This window comes from Rhinoderma darwinii, chromosome 2 (assembly GCF_050947455.1).
Source record: "Rhinoderma darwinii isolate aRhiDar2 chromosome 2, aRhiDar2.hap1, whole genome shotgun sequence".
Classification (NCBI taxonomy): Eukaryota; Metazoa; Chordata; class Amphibia; order Anura; family Rhinodermatidae; genus Rhinoderma; species Rhinoderma darwinii.
Genome location: NC_134688.1, coordinates 426,592,789 through 426,614,943, shown reverse-complemented (window position 1 = coordinate 426,614,943; position 22,155 = coordinate 426,592,789). Strand labels below are relative to the sequence as shown.

Sequence of the window (22,155 nt, the reverse complement as noted above, 5' to 3'; positions counted from 1 at the left end):
CATTATTTATGGTCAGTAAATACTGTACAGATGGGCCGTGGACTGTCACCCTCATTTATGTATAGTGCTCACGGTATAATAACCATAGGAGCATGGTCCGTAAAGGCAAAAAATAGGACATGTCCTATTTTTTTGCGGCTTATTTCTACACCACTGACACACACTCGTAAATATACGGAAAGGTGTCCGTGGCCAATAGAAATGAAGGGATCAGTATTTTATCCACAATTACAGATAAAATTACTGTCGTGTGCATGAGGCCTCAATCAGCATACAACATAGAAACCCCCTGAGCTTACTCAGAGCTTTAAGGAAAAAGGTAATAACTTCCTAGTCTGTCTACTATTATGTGGTTAGTTCCAAAACTACAAGCGTCCTACGTAGGGACGCACGATGAATCGAAACTTCGATACTGTTTCAATTCTGTGCATCCCCAAACGGTTCGATACCGTTATTTCATGTATTTCGATACGAAGCTGTGCATTGTAACACATGAATGTATGAGAGCGGAACTGCGGCTGTGTAACACAGCCATTGCCCTGCTCCTCAGTCCTGACATGTGCGCGCGGTCAGCATGATGTGATGCGGCCGGCGCTGCACTAATGAGTGGCGGCACTGAAGACAGAACATGGTGGGCGCACTGCAAAACACCCCTATGTTCGATCTTTAGTGCCTGCACCGCCGCTCATTAGTGCAGCGCCGGCCGCATCATCTCCTCATGCTGACCGCGCGCACACTTAAAGGGGTTGTCCGAGATTTAATTACTTTGTGTTAATGCTTGTAATTTATAAATGTAAATACATTTGTAATATACTTACATTTTCCAAAGTGGCCCCGTTTCCAGATCCTGCCGTGGGGTACTTGACGGGTGACGTCACTCTCTGCTCTGGCCGCTTTGTTGATCTTGAATTATTTTCCGGGTATACGACATGTCGGCTTGTTCTGTTGTAACGCGCAAGCGCGGCCCCTGCTATCTTGAGAACTGCAGGGACCGCGAGAACAGCAGTGACAGCACATGCGCGTTACGGGCTGTGAAGCAGAACTGCCCATACACGGCACGTCACAAGTGACGTGTCGTATACCCGGCAAAGAATTCAAGATCAACAAAGCGGCAGAGCCAGAGCAGAGAGTGACGTCACCAGTCAAGTACCCCAAGGCAGGATCTGGAAACGGGACCACTTTGGAAAATGTGCACTACCGTTCAAAAGTTTAGGGTCACTTAGAAATGTCCTTATTTTTGAAACAAAAGCAGTTTTTTTCAATGACGATAACATTAAATTAATCAGAAATACACTCTATACATTGTTAATGTGCTAAATGACTATTCTAGCTGCAAACGTCTGGTTTTTAATGCAATATCTACATAGGTGTATAGAGGCCCATTTCCAGCAACCATCACTCCAGTGTTCTAATGGTACATTGTGTTTGCTAACGGTGTTAGAAGGCTAATGGATGATTAGAAAACACTTGAAAACCCTTGTGTAATTATGTTAGCACCGCTGTAAACAGTTTTGCTGTTTAGAGGAGCTATAAAACTGACCTTCCTTTGGGCTAGTTGAGAATCTGGAGCATTACATTTGTGGGTTCGATTAAACTCTCAAAATGGCTAGAAAAAGTGAGCTTTCATGTGAAACTCGACAGTCTATTCTTGTTCTTAGAAATGAAGGCGATTCCATGCGAGAAATTGCCAAGAAACTGAAGATTTCCTACAACGGTGATGGTCTGGGGTTGCTTTGGTGCTGGTAAAGTGGGAGATTTGTACAAGGTAAAAGGGATTTTGAATAAGGAAGGCTATCACTCCATTTTGCAACGCCATGCCATACCCTGTGGACAGCGCTTGATTGGAGCCAATTTCTTCCTACAACAGGACAATGACCCAATGCACACCTCCAAATTATGCAAGAACTATTTAGGGAAGAAGCAGGCAGCTGGTATTCTATCTGTAATGGAGTGGCCAGCGCAGTCACCAGATCTCAACCCCATAGAGCCGTTGTGGGAGCAGCTTGACCGTATGGTACGCAAGAAGTGCCCATCAAGCCAATCCAACTTGTGGGAGCGGCTTCTGTAAGCATGGGGTGAAATTTCTCCCAATTACCTCAGCAAATTAACAGCTAGAATGCCAAAGGTCTGCAATGCTGTAATTGCTGCAAATGGAGCATTCTTTGACGAAAGCAAAGTTTGAAGGAGAAAATTATTATTTCAAATAAAAATCATTATTTCTAACTTTGTCAATGTCTTGACTATATTTTCTAGTCATTTTGCAACTCATTTGATAAATAGAAGTGTGAGTTTTCATGGAAAACACAAAATTGTCTGGGTGACCCCAAACTTTTGAACGGTAGTGTAAGTATATTACAAATGTATTTACATTTATAAATTACAAGCATTAACACAAAGTCATTAAATCTCGGACAATCCCGTTAATGTCAGGAGCGGGGCAATGGTTGTATTACACAGCCACAGCTCCGTTCTATAACGGCGGAGATCAGCGAAACCTCTCATCTCCGCAGTTATTCCCCTGAATGCTGCAATCAAAGCTGACTGCAGCATTCATTAGGATGTGAGAAGGGGGGCCTTGGATCGCATCACAGGGAATCCCTGTGACGCGATTGAGGGACATGCCATATATGGGCAGAGAGCCCAAGGTCCATTGAAGGACCCCAGGGCTGTCCTACCATTTTTCCTGTTAGGACACACTTAGGAATGTCCTAACAACTGCCTGTGTACTATCAGTACACCGGCTAATGTACTGGCATATATCTGATATATGCCAGTACATTAAAGTTTAAAAACAAAAGTAAAAACAAAGTAATGTTAAATTTAAAAAAAATACACATACACCTTTTTTTACAATAAACATTAAAATAAGTCTCAATACATAAAATATACACATATTGGGTATTAGCGGGGCTTAATAACCTTCACAACAATTTTTTTGCATCATTTATGATGTGTACGAAGTAAAAAAATAAAATAAAAACTGCTTTCTTTCACTTATTATTGTGAGGCACAAGGTGTGATGAATTTAACCTCCATGTGCCTCACATTAATAGTAATTAACCCCATCATGTACCTTACACATTAACCCATGATGGAGAAACATAATGGGGTTAATTACTATTAATGTGAGGCATTTTCAAAATTCATCATCACATTTTTTTTATTACAGTTGGCAAAGTATCGTTTTGGTATCAAAATCGCAATACTAAATGAAGTATTGGTATCTAAGTCCAAATTCTGGTATCGTGACATTCCTAGTCCTACGGAGTTCCACTACTTTTGATGGAAAGAATAGCAATGTCAAAAGTGACAGAACCCATTAAAAGTCAATGAGGTCTGTTGGTCATCCGCCAGTGTCGTTTTTTTCCCCCGTTATAAATATATCCGATGATGCGAATGTGAACAGTCTTAACCAAATCTTTTCTAAAGTAACAGTGGAATATTGTACCCCCCTCCACTTTTTCATCAGGAAATAGAACACAAAATTATTGTTAAAAGGTTATGGCATGTGGTTGTTGGATGCAAAATCACAAGAGTCAATACTACTACATAGACAATGTACTCACTTTGCTTTAGAGATGAATTTGTATGTATCATTCCAAAACGCCAGCAGGTCCGTGCCTTCCTCATCATATACTCTAATATTATGATATTCAAAGACACCAGGGAAAAAGTTATCAATCTCCCGTGTGACGTTCAAAATGTATCTGACCCTGTAGCAAGAGAAGAAGGGCAAAGTAATTAATGTGTTGAACTTGTAAAATCAAAAACACATTTTGTAGATCCCAAAAGCTGACACAGACTTAGTGCAGATCTTGCCATGAAAGTGAAAGGATACTAGGAGGTTAAGGGTTCACTTCACTAGACTGCCCAACTTTCCATGTTTTTAAAAACAACGCTACATCCAACTGCGTAACTGTATAAAGGTTCTCTGAAAGCAAACGGTTCACAACACTTAAAAGGTTTATGTCATTATGATCATTTATAACCTTTCCACAGTTTAGGTGATAAATGTCGGATTGGTGGGGGGGGGGGGATCAACAACTAGGACCCACACCCATCCAGAGAACGGGGGTCCCGGAGTGCCCTATGTGGATGGTGCGGGAGTGCACATGCTCGGACACTTCTCCATTCACTTTCTATAGGGCAGCCAAATATGGCGCTCGGCTATTCCTATAACTTTCCCTTGATTTCAGAAAATGTAGAGTAAAGGTTTAGACACCACCCGCGCATGGCTCAGTGCCGATACAATAATGACTTTAAAAATATCCCTGCTGCCAAACCAGTCTGCAAAAACAGCATATTCTACAACTATGTACAGAATCATAACAAAGTGAAAAATCTGTATACACACACACACAATCTAAAATAGCTCATAACTTGCTAAAAAATGATCGTTTTTCAAAATAAAAACCACTGCTATTATCTACATTACAGCGCCGATCAGATTATGTAGGGGATAGGGCACGTATAATCTGGTGACAGAGCCTCTTTAAGCCTGAGAAGTGTGTAAGGGTCATGAATATACATACATAATATATATACACACACACATACATATATATTTTATAGACCAGTCTTATATGCCTGTTCCGCATTCTTCTATTTATTCACCTGTATCCAGGTACATATTTATCAGTATCCATGCACATGTCCGAATCCTTCTATTAAATTACACATTTAATCTCCTTACCCTCTGTTCTGCAAATCTTCCAGATTGGAGGCGTTCCATTCTGAGCCCTGTAAAAATAAACACCAATTCAGTTACTATTAAAGCAGTTACTTTTACAAAGCAAGGACTCCAAACACTCCAATAATCTCACTCCAATTATTTTGTATCATCAATTCCTAAAAACTGACAAATGAAAAAGAAAAACAGCTGCCAAACTCCTCATGTAAAATAAGGGGAAGTATAACAATCTGCCTACTGTTAATCTATAGTATAAGGCTGGATTCCGTTTGGAATTTTGAGGCAGATTTTGCTCTGCCTGCACGCCGTTTTTCGTTGCATTTTTTTGCCCGCAGCAGTTGAGCGCCGCGGACAAAAAACGCAGCGAAGTACGCTTTCTCTACCTCCCATTGATGTCAATAGGAGGTCAGAGACGTAAACGCCCAAAGATAGGGCATATCGCTTCTTTTTCCCGCAAAACATTTTTTCCACTTGCGGGAAAAACCCGCCTCGGCCTCCCATTGAAATCAATGGGAGGCATTTTCTGAAGTTTTTTTGCGCGGTTTCTGCGTCTAAAAAAAAAAAGTGTCAAAAAACTCTGTGTGAACTTACCCTAAAGGACAGAATGTCATTGGCTATACAAGAAAGGGTTAAAATGTAAAGTTCATATCTGCTCCACAAAGCTCTGGTAAGGCAGGAATAATGCACAGAAACATACCATGAAGGCAAACAAATGACTTCATCATCCATGCCGTAATTGGATCCATCTGAAAATCCCTACCCAGGAGAGGAACAACCTGTCAAACCAGGTACATCCTCCACTGAAGGTTACGATTTTACTGATCTCACGGGAGTTATAAGAAGCAGTTTTCAGAGCCGGCCCCGGGGACAGCACAACAAGCACCAGGATGCATGTGCAGGGACAAAGGCTGAACACAGCTGCATCCTGGTGCCAAACATGCAAAATCCTGTAGACTTAAAGTGACACTAAACTGCAAAGTTGACCATAGAAAAAAAATTATGTCTGTAATTAAACATTTTGTGCAACAGTTAATGAGGATCTGTCAGTTAATTAATTCCCTATCTCCTAACTAATCTATGATGCTGATAATTTGTCTATACTTGACAAATGGGAGGGGACTCTTTCTTTTCTCTCAGGGCGGTGTAATGTTTTCTGTATGACGCTGTCCTCGTCATACAGCTTCTCCCCTTCACTGCCCAGCAATATAGATTGATCATGTAGTTTACAGCTTCCATTCCTGACTGTGTATTCAACTGGTGGTACCTCAGGTTGTTTCACAGCTAGAAATGCGATCCTAGTGTCAGAAGATTAGAATCTCATCTTTCATAGGTCACCACTGTTTTAAGTGGTCCACAGCCGGAGATATGGCTATTTGAAGTGATCCCCCTTCCCTCCAGCCTCAGTCTCTCACACTGTGTGAAGCAGCTTCATGCTGATAGGACAGCGTCAGAGGCTGTGAGGAGGCTCCACCTCAGGAGAATCGCTGGTGCCGACACCCACTTGTCTAGTATAGGCTCATTTGCATATTTAGCAAAACGCTCATAACTTAAAACAATTAATTTTCACTAGCGTCATCAGTGTGACGGCGCCTATTAGATTAGCTAGGAGATTGTCCGTTACTAAACTAGTGACACAGTCTCTTTAAAGAGTCTTTTTGCATGTTTGTTTGAATGTCCATAGTAATTCTATGGAACAAGTGGGAGCGACTGCTTGATAAACTATAGGTGTCCCCCAAAGCAAACATAGACATGAAATTCCTGGCAGGATAATATGCCAATGTGGACTGGCCGACCTACACCCAAAGTTCTAATGTCTTCTAGTTTATTTTATCTGCATTTGCTGTGCAACTGAATGCAATCTATTGTTGTCTGTATCTAACATTTGTTTTTACTTTTTCAGATACAGCTTCTAAGTATCCACTTCTATGGATACATAGAAGCCGTATCTTGCGCTCAAACCCGAATCCATCAACTCAGTAGGACTGACTGCTTCGGTGACAGCGGGTCCCTAACACACAGGATCTACGTGTTATCGATAACATCTAAGTTCTGAACTTAGATGTGATTGATAACAGCTGGATCCTGCCCAGTCACCAAAGCAGTCAGTCCCGCTGAGCTGATGGAATTGAGCACAAGATACAGCTTCTATGTATCCAGGGTGCTTAGAAGCGGTGTCTGAAAAAGTAAATACAAATTTTTATAAAAAATCAATTACAAAGTTGCTTAAAACACCATAATAACATTTTTCAGTTTCTATATGTACCATAAACTCAGCGTAAATAGAAGTCCAGAAAACGGTCTCTCCCCATGATCACTACTTTATTTAATATCTCTACAGTTCTGAGATCTTCCAAGAATTACATTTGTAAGCTTTTACTTTAGGTTTAGTCCCTCTAACTCAGAACTATTCACATAAACTCGAGTATCGGACAGAACATCAAAACCTCACCAATACACACGTCATCCGGTGCTATAGAAGTCCAGTCCCTGATAACCATGATACAGCAAAGTGATAAGGACTAGTGATGGAAGACTTCCAAGAGTCCATGGGGTCAGGTATGACTTACAATAATCTAAAGCACATGCTGGACTTTCTCTGACCTCTCGGGATCTACTATAAATCTGGGCACATGAGAGGTAGAGGATGGTCTTACATACATGATATTGATGACAAGCCCTCATACCTATAAAATTAAAGGGGTTGTCTGAAATGGAAGTTTTTTTTATTATAGTATTGGCCATAATAAATCAAGTTTAGAATTGTATTATCGGGAGCTGTACAATTGTACAGATAGAAGGTGGAGTATTGGGAGTCTTGTATATGGGCTGAGAAACGGCTGCAATGTTTAGAAAAAAAAACAAAAAAAACACTCAATAATGGACAACCCATTTAATGTAAATTTATAAAGGAACAAAAACGTGTAAAGCATCCATGTGATGTTGCCATGCTAATAGTCACCTGACGCCGGCCTCATGTTTTAGGATAATGTACAGTCATTGCATATTTGCTGATGTCAGGACTTCCGCTCATCTTTGTTTCATGAGCACTTCTTCCCCAAGGTACTGTTTATATCTTGGCAGTGGTCCCTGGAAAGATTTCATTGTGTTTCGGGATCCATTCTCCCTACAGGGAATAAGGGAGGCTGCCAAGAATCCTTCTTACCCCCATAGACCCAGCTTTGAAGATAGTCTTGCTTGTAAAACAAAGCCTGCTGATTCCACTGCAGTTCACTATCCTCCTGTTACCAGAGCAGAAGATCAGTGTCCTTGCAGTGTAAATAGTTTAACATCCCCAGAGAGCCTGCCGGTCATCTGGCATTAACCCCACTCAGCTTCTAAACGCTGTTGCTGTTTCCTGCTCTCTTGATGTGATAAAATAAGCCACAGGGATTCATTCTTTCAAAGAGAAGGAGAAGCACAGTCGGCACTATGTCCTCTGCCTCCAGTGGTGAAAATAGAGCTACGCCGAAAAACTACCAAAAAATATATATGTTATTTACTGCAGATCTAGAATGATATAATGCTGTAATATATGTTGATGGGAGGGAGCTTACACATGGGGCAAGCTGCTTCCTGCCTTACATCACAAACTGATGAGGAACTCCGTAACCCTATACACTTGCTAGAAAAGTTCACAGTTGGCTGGAAATGGTTTCTTTTAATAGTCACAAATGACAAAAGAACTCCGAGAGCTGATAGGCAAGGTGGACCCATTACGATGTCACATGACATTTTATCCATAAATATACTGATCACCGATGCCGGTGGGTTACCGCTGGTTTATCAATTTTCCCTAGGATGCCAGTCTGTAGAAAAGAAAAAACTGGACATCCCCTTTAAGTGTCCATTTCCTGGGGGGAAAATAGATCCCCCACAGGTTGGGTTTTTGTTGTCCAACTCTGCTGTTCCTAAACGGACGCATGGATATGGGAAGATCACTACCCAGTTACTAAATCCTTCTACCATGATGCTTAGTGGACATTGCCCAAAGTGCAGATTTACACAACCTCAGTGTTAGGGAGGTTAATGTGGAAACCGTCGTCCATAAAAGCGTTGCCAAGATGCAGCAAATCGATATTACACATTGAAACCACTTCCTCAAAAGCAGAAAATGTGTCAATTTTATTAAATGTCACATTAGGGAAGTTCATATAATTTATGAATTAAACATTATTTACAGGAACGCCTTGTGGTCGACATTGAACAAATTTCTGATGACGCAAATGTTGTGTGCCTGGACATACATGAAGATAAGGAAGCACAGGCAGAGCCAGGATGAAGGAGCAGGTATTAATAGAGAGATAGCAAAACAGAACTCTTACCAGATACACGTGGTCAAAGATTTCGGTGGGGCTATCCATCTGTCCCAAGATGACAATCATCTCATTGTCAATGAACTCTTTGAATTCTCTCAGGTTACACACCATCTGCATTTCCAGTTCTGTCCGGATCTACAAAGTAGGATCACATATTGATCAAATCAGTATCAATAGATGAGGGTTGGATTAAACTAATATTTATATAATAAGAGCCTACTTACAAATTATTGACCTTAAAAGGGAACCGGTCAGCAATTTTGAGGCCACAAAACTGTTGACAAGGTGATATAGGGGAGGGGAAGGGCATTTTCTATGCTCTGAGGAACTGCTCAAGCGGCCAACCAGGAGACTGCTGCAGCTGTCAATCAGAGCACAGGGGTGGGGCTTTCAGCATGATAAACAGCTAATCTTATAGGGGTCATATAAACAGATCCCAGTGACCATACAACAGCTAGAAACACCCTCTAAATACAAGCAATGAATACATTTATTGATACAATATCACACTTCAAGACCGGTGACCAGATGAAAATCTGTCGACTATGATATTTCCTCACCTCTTTGGATGTGATGTTTTCCAGGTCCTTCTGCATCATGATTTCTCTTAATTTAATTTTAATCAAACGTTCTGTGCGTTCTCGCTCCGTCGGGCTGTTAAAGAAAAGTGACAGCACTTAATTCACTGTGTTACATGCCAAGCTATCACGGGGACAGGTGCTGGAGTCCTGCGAGGTGAACATTCCCCATGTTATATCAAAGTGCCATCATTCAGAGAGCAGCCAGTGATGTTCTCATGGCTGCTACACCATGGGTCATGTCTCCCCCACCTATTCAGTAGCTATATAGTCTCAGTCCATTTATGGTTCTGCAAAGTACTTAATCGCTACTTGAATTCCATTAACCTTGATTCCTGAGGCTTTATCACACGCAGCAAAAATAGCCCAAGTAATCACTTGTGATGCTGCTGCAGAGCATCTCTACAAAGGATAAAACAAGTGTCCACTACAGCGAGGTGATTTACTCATGTAACGATTGGACAATGCAGCACACCATTTATTATTTAAGCCGCACCTGCTGCGCACTAACAAAGGAAACACCCATTTTAGTTTGTATATCCATAAAAAACCACGTATAGGAACCAGTGGTATCAGTGACTGACCCTAGTAAATATGATACAGATATATGAATATCAATTGAACACATAGAAGGTCATGCCCTTATAGGCTAGTGCTACATGGCGACTTTGGCGGAGACACAGGCCATGCGTCCAAATATTACTGTCGTACTACATACATCACAGTAAGTTAATGTGGTTGCTTTGCAACCCGCAAGTTGCCACGACACCAGTGTCACAAGTCCAGCGGGCCTTGCGAATGTTGAGTCGCGGTAACTTGTAGGTCACAAAGAGAGTACATTCACTTTCATTCCTTGCGACGATCTTTAGCCGTGCGACCTGTGTTGCAGCCAGATTCACCATGTAGCTAGAGCCTTAAAGCTACAAAAGGTGCTGCAACTTACACATCGGTGAAGAGGACAGGTGAATCAGAGCGATGGGACTGAACATCCTGCATAGCATTCCATTCATTGACCGAAGTCTGGTCAGAGTTGATATGACTCTCATAGTAACTAACCCATGTTAAGAAAAGGCTGCCTGGGTAGTAATTGTTGGCACGAGCTACCTCGCAGGCTTTGTGCAAGCTTTGCAGTGCAGACCTAGAGAAGAAGTGTTTTATTAATTTCAATGGATATTTCGAGAGGTAAAAGTAAATGTAATTAAAATTTGTGACCTAAAAGTAACGAAGAGACTCAATACTTACCACATGGCTTGAACTGACACTGGCTTAAATACGTGAATCCTGTTATCTGTGGATACACTGAACCCCCTAGTAAACAAGTGGAAAAAATACTGGTAAAATAGATCACATAATAGCAAAGCAAGCATTTTTTTTAATTTTAATTTTTTTTTTAAAACCCAATTCACTTAGAACATAAAACACACAAAAAAAAAATCACAGCAGATACAAGACATGCTGTGGTAATTCTGCAGATTTTCATCACGGATTTCAGCCATTCCAATGCGTCAAATCCAATTCTAAATGAACACAAAAATCTACAATGAAATTTGCATGTAATATATGTGGATTTCTTTGCAGACTTCTAGGCTGGTTTAACAGCATAATATTTATGTGATGTGTGAACCCGGCCTTACAGTCACTGAGCAGTATATAGCTTGAACAGGACCGAAATGTTTCAGCCATGCTAAGATCGGACACAAGTCCAGAAAGCAGATGGAAAAAACATCAAAAAGCTAAAATGTTCAGAAGCCAGGTGAACAGGAGCCATATATAAAACAGCCCTGATTTTACTGGGACTTTCAAAAACTGGACCACGAAAGAGGCAGTGACTGTAAGAGTTTTCATTACAGAGGGCATTTCTTGTGACTTTTAGGCAGAATGGAGGTGGGCCCAAAATGTCCTGTAACTTTGCGTTCAAATGTTGGTCAGTATGGGATTGGACCTATAGAACTGTGAAAAGGAACAGAGGATAGGCTCTCTGTACTAATGCAATGGGGGCACAATGCTTATATTGATTTCTCCTCCACATATAAGGTACATTTTAATAGAATAATTTAAAGCTCACCCATCTCCATCCAGGTGTATAAGGGTGTCACTCCACAAAGGAAGAACTAGGCCCATGGTACAAGAACTGCTAAAATACAAAAAAAACAAACAAGAAGGAAACAGGTTAAATGCTATGCACAATGACAAACCAAATAAATTATACACATTATATATTAGTAACAACTTGTATATAAACCAATATTTAAGGTCTGATGGCCCTTGAATGATTGAGGGTTTAGCTATTGTGGTTTTAGAAGACTAAAAGGTTTGATAATGTGAAATACAGTCTATTGCTCTTGTACATCATGCCTCGCTGGTTTCTTTTGTCCCTAATGAATTGTCAGGATGAAAACAGCAGACAATTGGTACACCTCTTGCCATGGTGGCCTATAATTCATAAAGAGTGATTGTTTACAGGTCAGTGGGCTGTCTACACAGATTTAACTAAATACTGATAGTCTCAAATAGAGCTTTCAAAGTGACACGTGTCTTGAAGACCTGAAGAAGTCATTTACTCAAGTCGTCTGTACTGTGAATGTGATGAGTACATGGAAAAAAAAACATGGCATCTCATGGTGTGAGGGATATTTTTAGTAGGAACTGATTAAGGAAACCTAGCAACCTACTCAGAAACTTGTCATAAATATTGAGGCTTGTAAGCCCACGAAACTTGACCTGTTGATCTAAAAACAGCCTGGCTTCTATATGCGGCTCTCTACTGCGAAACTGTCACCACACATAATAGACATCATCTATGCTTCAATGTCCAAGGTGTACCCTATTAATAGGATCAGGCCTCAATGAACCATCCCAAGGTGAAGTAAATGATTTTTGCTTCCTTGACTTTTTAAACCTCTAGCTCTTCAGCGTGAACACCACTTTGCAAACACCGTCACAACTTGGACCATTGAGGTGTGTTGTAGTCATTAAAGGGGTATTCCAGTTACAACAAGTTACCCCATATCTGTAGGATAGGGGGGAAATTGCTGATCGGTGGGTGTACGACAGCTGGAACCCACACGGATTACGAGAGCGGAGGTCCCATACCCCCCTCCCCTTTGAATGGAGCGACAGGTCGCTCATGCGCGCCGACGCTCCATTCATTCTCTAGGAGATTGCCGGAGATAGCAGAGTATGGATATTTACGGCACCGCCATAGAGAATGAATGGAGCATGAATGAATGTGCACAAGCGGCCTGCTGCTCCGTTCAAGTGGAGGTACGGGACACCCATTCTCGTAAATGGTGGTGGTCCCAGCTGTCAGACACCCACCGATCAGCAAGATCCTACGGAGAGGGGGTAACTTGTTGTAACCGAAATACCTCTTTAAACCTTTATGTAAACGCCCTTTTACATGGGCCAATGATCATGTGAACGAGTGTTCGTACGAACACTCGTTCCCAATCGTTTCCCTGTGTAAACATGGCAAAGGTCAGCTCCTTGATCAGCTGATCGCATCTGTTATGTGACCCAAAAAACGGTCGCTAGTCGGCAAAACATCTCCCTGTCAAACAGGTTGAGGTGCTGTTGACATGATGCAAATGCATGGGGACGAACAATTGTAGTAATGGTCGTTCGTACCCATACATTACCAATGATAGCTCCTTGTGAATGGAGCTTAAAGAGGCTCTGTCACCAGATTTTGCAACCCCTATCTGCTATTGTAGATGTAGATTGTAAATGTAGATAAGAGTAACGTTTTTATTTTTAAAAAACGAGCATTTTTGGCCAAGTTATGACCATTTTTGTATTTATGCAAATGAGGCTTGCAAAAGTCCAAGTGGGCGTGTTGAAAAGTAAAAATACAACTGGGCGTGTATTATGTGCGTACATCGGGGCGTTTTTACTACTTTTACTAGCTGGGCGTTCTGATGAGAATTATCATCCACTTCTCTTCACAACGCCCAGCTTCTGGCAGTGCAGATCTGTGACGTCACTCACAGGTCCTGCATCGTGTCGGCCACATCGGCACCAGGCGACAGAGGCTACAGTTGATTCTGCAGCAGCATCAGCATTTGCAGGTAAGTAGCTACATCGACTTACCTGCAAACGCTGATGCTGCTGCAGAATCATCTGTAGCCTCTGGTGCCGACACGATGCAGGACCTGTGAGTGACGTCACAGATCTGCACTGCCAGAAGCTGGGCGTTCTGAAGAGAAGAGGATGATACTTCTCATCAGAATGCCCAGCTAGTAAAAGTATTGAAAACGCCCCGATGTACGCACATAATACACGCCCAGTTGTACTTTTACTTTTCAACACGCCCAGTTGTACTTTTGCAAGCCTCATTTGCATAAATACGAAAATGGTCATAACTTGGCCAAAAATGCTTGTTTTTTAAAAATAAAACCGTTACTGTAATCTACATTGCAGCGCCTATCTGCTGCAATAGCAGATAGGGGTTGCAAAATCTGGTGACAGAGCCTCTTTAAAGTGAACCCTTGATTAGTCATTTTATTTCTCGTGTAGCCACTATACAGAGCAGGAAGAAAAAAATCTGACACAAAAATGGACTTTAAAAACAACAGACTTGTTAAGTTATTTAAAACTTCTCATGTTTTCAAAGTCAAATCTACACTTGTCAAGTTGTGGAACCATGCTACCTGAAAAACTGGATAAGAGTGAAGAACAGCTTGTCTACCTTAAGTGGACTACTACATAATGAGCAAAGCAAAGATTCAGAAGAAATGTAAGATCTCCAAGAACAGGACAACTGCCCAGGGTAAATGCACAAAAAGATAAAACGACAAAATTATTGCGGCTCTAAATTTATTGTGTATGCATACGGTATGCGTCGATAATAGCAAAACTTATTACGTCATGGCTTCTAATTTCGCAATTATAGCCCTGCCGGCAAGGGAGTGCAAATTTGCCCAATAATTGTTCTGATGGAAAGTGGCCATTATATTTTCTGAACTATTTAACTGGTTCCCGACTGCTGGCTGTGTTTTTACGGCCAGCGGTCAGGGTCCTTAAAACCCGAGCCATAGACTTTTTACGGCTCGGGTTTTAACTTGCTGCCCGCGCGATCGGGCAGCTGAATGTCGGGTCTCCGGCTGTCAGTGACTGCCGGGGTCCCTGAGGAGAAGATAGAAGCGATGAACGCTATGTATAGGAACAGAGGCAGCGGCCGCGCCGCTGTCTCTATTGCTCCCGGTATTCATGTGACTGGTCACATGATCGCCGGGTGCCGTTACTGACAGACTGCTGATTTCCCCTGTAACTGGGGCTGCTGTGCAGCTCCAGTTACAGTGGAAAAGATGTAAAGGTGTAAAAGAAATATATATATAGTTCCCAAAGGTCTTTTTTGACCTTTGAGGGACAGACCATAGTAATAAAAAAGTAACGTAAAGTGCAAAAAAAATTATCAATACACATAAAATACCCACCCCAAAAAACGTTCCCCCCGCCAATCATTTTTGTAACTCTAGCGCTGACCCAATTACCCTAATAGACATGTAATATATTAAAATTTACGGTAGACAATGACGATCACAAATAAAAGGTCTATTTTAGGGTAAAACTATGTTATTACCAAAAAAAAAAATTGCGGAAACGTAAAAAAGCTTATTTTTTTACTATTATTTTCAAACTTTAAGAATAAAAATTCTAAAATAGCAAAAAGGATGTGTATAAAAACGATAAAAAAAAGAAACTGGCATTGTCAACAGAAAAAAAAAAATCACGTCGCTAGCCCAACAAATAAAAAAAAGTTATAGCCATTTAACGAACGAGTGCTAAAAAGGGCTAAACGGTGTCTGGTCCTGAAGGCTCAAAATAGCCCGGTCCTGAACTGGTTAAAGAGGACAGGTCAGCTCTCCGGTTAACCATTCCCCTTGTAAAAGAGGCAAGTCTGACTGTCCAATCTGTGCTGAGAGAGAGTAGAGACATCTTATTGACAAGGGGAATGGTAACATCCAGTTGTCAATTCCTGCATCTTCAAGAGGAACAACAGAGGAATTGCACAACGCAGAGTTTTAAGAAAAGATGCTCCAGAATTGTTATGTCATGGAGAATACAATAATTTGTTTAAAACTCGTCAGGAGAGCTGCCAGCTCCTTTTTAACAAACCACAAATCGTTCGTCGGTGGTTTGCAAAATTGTCCCATGTAAATGAAGTCTTAGACCCATAAAGAACAATAACTTCTAGATCAGCATATATAAGTGACCACAGAGATCAGAACTCACTGGCAATAACATTAGAAACCAGACATAGGAGAGCAGGTGGAGATGTGGCAGAGTAAAGAAGTCGCAATACATTTAAGATTTGAAGAATTTTTACCGGGTGTGTCTCCTTCGCCCTTCTTCAGAACGCATATGGGTACCTAAATTTGTAAAGTAGTTACGCAGTGATCTGACTATGCACAGTCTGTTCTGGTGCCTTTTTCTGTGTGGTTTGGGCAGTGATAAATGCTTGTGTATGTGCCCTCTGTCCCCACTGAGGGGGGGGGGGGGGGGGGTGTATGCATTTTAAAAAGTACAGGAAATAGTGTTACTGCATGTCAAAAGTATTTAGGTCGGCCCAAGTAAGAGAAAGGGACAAACAGCATCTTTAGTCACATCACCATTAGGTATCTATAAAAGGGGCGACTCATCCTGTCATATTTTACTTTGAAACCACATCACGTCACATGACTGTTCTCTGAAATAAAGTTCCTTACTTCCAGCGTGCAAAGCAAGAATAATTTAGTACCAAGACTTTCTACTAATCTGCTGATAGAAACGGATTTACTACTATAGAGGAGCAGGAGTGCAAACCCTTGACGGAGACTGTCCCCAAAAGTATCTATCTACACACGCATGCTACTTCTGAGTCCATTCCTATCCTGTTGGCTAACAGTCATTTGTTGTTAAACTTTTTGTTACATGAGAGCAGAGAAACCCATCAATACTTTAGGAACAGGATAACAAAAATAAAAAAAGTCTTCTCTGAGAAGCCATTAGGGACTAAAAATCACATGCCGGTCTCGTGTCAGAAGAGGAGCAGATATTACACCATGCGCAGGTGGAGTTTCAAAACAAGCAGTGAAATATTTTCCATAGTAACCAGACTACAAGGTTATGGATAACATTACACTTGAGATTCTTGGCATAGCAGTTCTTTGCTTTTACCACTAACTGTTGGCTAGAAACATGGATGAGAGGTGGGGAGTCTCCAGCTGCCAGAGAAAATGGGAAATCATAAAGGGGGGACAAGGCCCGCTACATTCAAGAAATAGGGGAGAGCAAACAGAAGCATTTAAAGAGGACCTGTCACCTCTCCTGACATGTCAGTTTTAGTAAATAATTGTAGACGCCATAAATTAACAATTCTGGAGCAACTTTTCTTCTAACTCTACGTGGTGCTGTTCCTCTGTTATTCTTCCCAGAAATTTATGAATACATTTACGATAGAGTTACCAATTGGGGGTGTGTCCCTATACAGACTGACATTGTCTAATCAGTGCTGACAGAGTTAGACTATAGGAACATGCCCCTTTGACAAGAGGAATAACACCCAGTTGTCGATTTATTCATACATTTCTAGGAGGAATAACAGAGGAACGACAACACAGATTTCTAAGAAATTATGCTCCAGAATGGTTATTTAACCAGGAAAACAAAGTATTTACTACAAAAGACTTGTCAGGAGAGGTGGCAGATCCTCTTTAAAGAGGCTCTGTCACCAGATTTTGCAACCCCTATCTCCTATTGCAGCAGATCGGCGCTGCAATGGAGATAAGAGTAACGTTTTTGTTTTTTTTAAAACGAGCATTTTTGGCCAAGTTATGACCATTTTTAGATTTATGCAAATGTGGCTTTCTAAAGTACAACTGGGCGTGTTTAAAGTAAAAGTACAACTGGGCGTGTATTGTGTATGTACATCTGGGCGTTTTTACTTGTTTTACTAGCTGGGCGTTGTGAATAGAAGTGTATGATGCTGACGAATCAGCATCATCCACTTCTCTTCACAACGCCCAGCTTCTGGCAGTGCACAGACACACAGCATGTTCTCGAGAGATCACGCTGTGACGTCACTCACTTCCTGCCCCAGGTCCTGCATCGTGTCGGACGAGCGAGGACACATCGGCACCAGAGGCTACAGTTGATTCTGCAGCAGCATCGGCGTTTGCAGGTAAGTAGCTACATCGACTTACCTGAAAACGCCGATGCTGCTGCAGAATCAAATGTAGCCTCTGGTGCCGATGTGTCCTCACTCGTCCGACACGATGCAGGACCTGCGGCAGGAAGTAAGTGACGTCACAGCGTGATCTCTGGAGAACACGCTGTGTGTCTGTGCACTGCCAGAAGCTGGGCGTTGTGAAGAGAAGTGGATGATGCTGATTAGTCAGCATCATACACTTCTATTCACAAAGCCCAGCTATTAAAAGAAGTAAAAACGCCCCGATGTACGCACATAATACACGCCCACTTGGACTTTTGCAAGCCTCATTTGCATAAATATAAAAATGGTCATAACTTGGCCAAAAATGCTCTGTTTTTTAAAAAACAAAACGTTACTGTAATCTACATTGCAGCGCCGATCTGCTGCAATAGGAGATAGGGGTTGCAAAATCTGGTGACAGAGCCTCTTTAAGCGTAAAACTTGAGTGGTACCACAAAGGGAAGAACATTCTGGGAAGTCATGTTACATGGCTTCCTAAAGGACAGTGACACGGATACAAATACATTTTTCCAAGATAAGGCTATTCCATCAAGTGCTGAGATTAATTACAGGGACAGTTCTTGGCTCTGCTGAGCACACAAAGGTGGGTAGCAATAAGCGAATGGGAGACAACTGTGGCACCATCTATCTACGGGTGAAACAATTGGATGAGAGAGGTAAAATCCAATCTGTCAGAACGTTACTTCACCCTGATGGCAGATATCTGAGAACTTTAGATATTAAGCTGGTCATAACCATAAGATAAAGGTTTACCGAAACTGCCAGTTTTGGTGTGATTGGCGGAAGATCTAATGTGAATTGAGGCCTCCTAACACTCCTCTGGCAGCAGATTTTGGGATAAAGAGGGATGGGGTAAAGAGTGATCAGCATGCTGGATTGTCCCTGCAGTAGCTATATGCTGCTGCCTCTCCCCATTGAAATAAACATGCACGCTTGGCCGAGCTGTGCGTGCATGTTTATGGTGGAGTCGGGAGAAATAGTGGTCAGTGATCGTAATTTCATGCGTATGGATGATTTTTATAATGTCACTAGCTGGGATTTCCCAAACAGGTTTAAAGTCATTCTAATGACCATTTTTCTTAACTGATAATTAATAATGAAGTCTGTTTTCCTCTGCCGTTATCACGGTCATTATGTACCTGTCATTACATGCAAAATCGATCCCCAGCACAATGCTCTCCTCTGTGTCTTGCCTTCCGTTTGTTGATACGACAACCATGTAACGTGTACGGTTCTGGTAGGTGCTTTCTAATTTTACGGCCTATAATAAAACAGATCAATAGATTAGTACTCATGATATAAAACATGTGCAATAATAACAACACAGCAAGTAAACCCAACAAATGGAAACCAACCTGCATTTCAAATTCCCTGAATACAAGATCAGTGTTTGCAATGAGAAGATGACAGGTGGACTGAAGTAGAAAGTTTTTCACAAGGATAGAAGCTGATGTTCTCCTTTCATCACAAAAGATGACACCACCTCTACTGCTCCAAACAATATTACGCCATATACACACACTGCCAAGAGGAACTATCAAATATTTTAGCCACATAGGTGGTGCTAGGGTTTTCTAATAAACTTTCTATATTATTCCGCTCTGCTTTGGGTCATTCAATAGGAACCTTCATTGATTACTTTCAGTGAATTTTTTTTTTTTTATTGTTTGCTGCGGTGACAAAATCCCTGAACAAAGCAAATTATATGGCAGAGTGAATGCTGTTGAGCATTAGATATGGTTTCATATCAGGATTTACACAGTGCCTGCTGCATAGCGCTCAGATGTACGCCGTCCTCAGGAGGAAAGCGCTTCCTGTACAGCGTCATGTGCCATACTAAGGAGGACATCTGCACAGCCAACAGACACCGCAGGGATTACCGTCTATTGTATTCTCAAATTCTGTGCAAGACGTCAGCTGAGTGCCCAGTCAGGGCTGACTCTGCAAGAACACAAGTCTGAGCCGTGCCAAGTCTTCAGGGAACAGCACACTGTGTGCATGTGATTCCAAGAAGGTGTCTGTCTTGCCTCACAAGCAAAAAAATCACACAAATCAGGAGAACTATACTGATCCATCAAGGTCTGAACCGAGAATGATGATTAACCCCTTAAGGACGCAGCCTAGTTTTGGCCTTAAGGCTCAGAGCCCATTTTTCAAATCTGACATATTTCACTTTATGTGGTAATAACGTCGGAATGCTTAAACCTACCCAAGCGATTCTGAGATTGTTTTCTCGTGACACATTGGGCTTCATGTTCGTGGTAAAATTTGGTCGATATATTCAGTGTTTATTGGTGAAAAATTGCAAAATGTAGAGAAAATGTTGAAAAAATTGCATTTTTCTGAATTTAAATGCATCTGCTTGTAAAACAGACGGTTATACCACCCAAAATAGTTACTAGTTCACATTTCCCATATGTCTACTTTAGATTGGCATCGTTTTTTGAACATTCTTTTATTTTTCTTGGACGTTACAAGGCTTAGAACATAAACAGCAATTTCTCATATTTTTAAGAAAATTTCAAAAGCCTTTTTTTTAAGGTACCTCTTGAGTTCTGAAGTGGCTTTGTGGGGCCTATGTATTAGAAACCCTGATAAAACACCCCATTTTAAAAACTAGACCCCTCAAAGTATTCAAAACAGCAGTTAGAAAGTTTTTTAACCCTTCAGGCATTTCACAGGAATTAAAGCAAAGTGGAGGTGAAATTTGCAAATTTCATTTTTCTTGCTGAATTTCAATTTTATTCATTTTTTTTTCTGTAACACAGAAGGTTTTACCAGAGAAACACTACTAAATATGTATTCTCCAGATTCTGCAGTTTTTAGAAATGTCCCACATGTGGCCCTACTGCGCTCGTGGACTAAAACACAAGCCCTAGAAGCAAAGAAGCACCTAGTGCATTTTGAGGCCCCTTTTTTATTAGAATATATTTTAGGCAGCATGCCAGGTTTGAAGAGGTGTTGAGGTGTCAAAACAGTAGGAATCCCCCAATAGTGACCCCATTTTGGAAACTACACCCCTCAAGGAATTCATTTAGGGTTGTTGTTACCATTTTGACCGCACAGTTTTTTCACAGCACGTATTTGAATTGGGCTCTGAAATGAAAAAAATGTCATTTTTTCAAATAAAATGTCATTTGTGATCAAAATTTCTTATTTTCACAAGGAACAAAATACCCCATTTTGTTGCCCAATTTGTCCTTAGTGTGGCAATACCCCATTTGTGGTGATAAACTGCCGTTTGGGCCCATGGGAGGGCTCAGAAGGAAAGGAGCGCTATATGTTTGTTGGAGTCCAGATTTTGTTGGATTGGTTTTCGGGTGCCATGTCGCATTTGCAGAGCCTCAGAGGTATCAAAGCAATGGAAACCCACCAAAAGTGACCCCATTTTGGAAACTACACCCCTCAAGGAATTCATTTATGGTTGTTGTTAGCATTTTGACCACACAGTTTTTTCACAGCACCTATTTCAATTGGGCTGTGACATTAAAAAAATGACATTTTTTTCAATAAGATGTAATTTTTTACCAAAATTTCTTATTTTCACAGGGAACAAAATACTCAATTTTGTTGCCCAATTTCTCCTGAGTGCATCAATACCCCATTTGTGGCAATAAACTGCCGTTTGGGCCCATGGGAGGCCTCAGAAGGGAAGGAGCGCTGTGTGTTCTTTGGAGTACAGATTTTGCTGGTTTGGTTTTCGGGTGCCATGTCGCATTTGCAGAGCCCCAGAGGTATCAAAGCAATGGAAACCCACCAGAAGTGACCCCATTTTGGAAACTACACCCCTCAAGGAATTCATTTATGGGTAATGTGACCATTTAGACTCCATAGTTTCTTCACAGAACTAATTTGAATTGGGCTGGGAATTAAAAAAAAATATATTTTTTCCAATAATATGTCATTTTAGCTCAAAAATTCTTATTTTCACAAGAAATAAAATACTCCATTCTGTTGCCCAATTTGTCCTGAGTGCGGCAATACCCCATTTGTGGTGATAAACTGCCGTTTGGGCCCATGGGAGGGCTCAGAAGGAAAGGAGCGCTGTGTGTTCTTTGGAGTCCAGATTTTGCTGGATTAGTTTTCGGGTGCCATGTCGCATTTGCAGAGCCCCAGAGGTATCAAAGCAATAGAAACCAACCACAAATGACCCCATTTTGGAAACTACACCCCTCAAGGAATTCATTTATGGGTGTTGTGACCATTTTGACCCCATAGTTTTTTCACAGAACTTATTTGAATTGGGCTGGGAATGAAAACAAAATTATTTTTTTCAAATAATATGTAGTTTTGGCTGAAAATTTCTTATTTTCACAAGAAACAAAATACCCCATTCTGTTGCGCAATTTGTTCTGAGGG

General features: G+C 41.2%; 1 protein-coding gene across 6 annotated transcripts in view; it reads right to left on the bottom strand.

Moving 5' to 3' along the window:
* SSH2 (slingshot protein phosphatase 2) overlaps nt 1-22,155 on the bottom strand; it is a 209,363-nt gene that overhangs the window by 5,764 nt on the left and 181,444 nt on the right. For 3 of the 6 annotated variants that reach the window (XM_075854338.1, XM_075854341.1, XM_075854337.1), the window contains 8 exons: nt 18,936-19,057; nt 11,650-11,718; nt 10,827-10,892; nt 10,528-10,722; nt 9,567-9,660; nt 9,013-9,141; nt 4,694-4,740; nt 3,567-3,713 (listed from right to left, as the gene is read on the bottom strand). In XM_075854338.1, coding sequence (XP_075710453.1) covers nt 3,567-3,713; nt 4,694-4,740; nt 9,013-9,141; nt 9,567-9,660; nt 10,528-10,722; nt 10,827-10,892; nt 11,650-11,718; nt 18,936-19,057 — 869 coding nt within the window. The remainder of the gene's footprint in view (nt 1-3,566; nt 3,714-4,693; nt 4,741-9,012; nt 9,142-9,566; nt 9,661-10,527; nt 10,723-10,826; nt 10,893-11,649; nt 11,719-18,935; nt 19,058-22,155) is intronic. The other 3 variants (XM_075854340.1, XM_075854342.1, XM_075854339.1) reach the window with 1 other exon arrangement.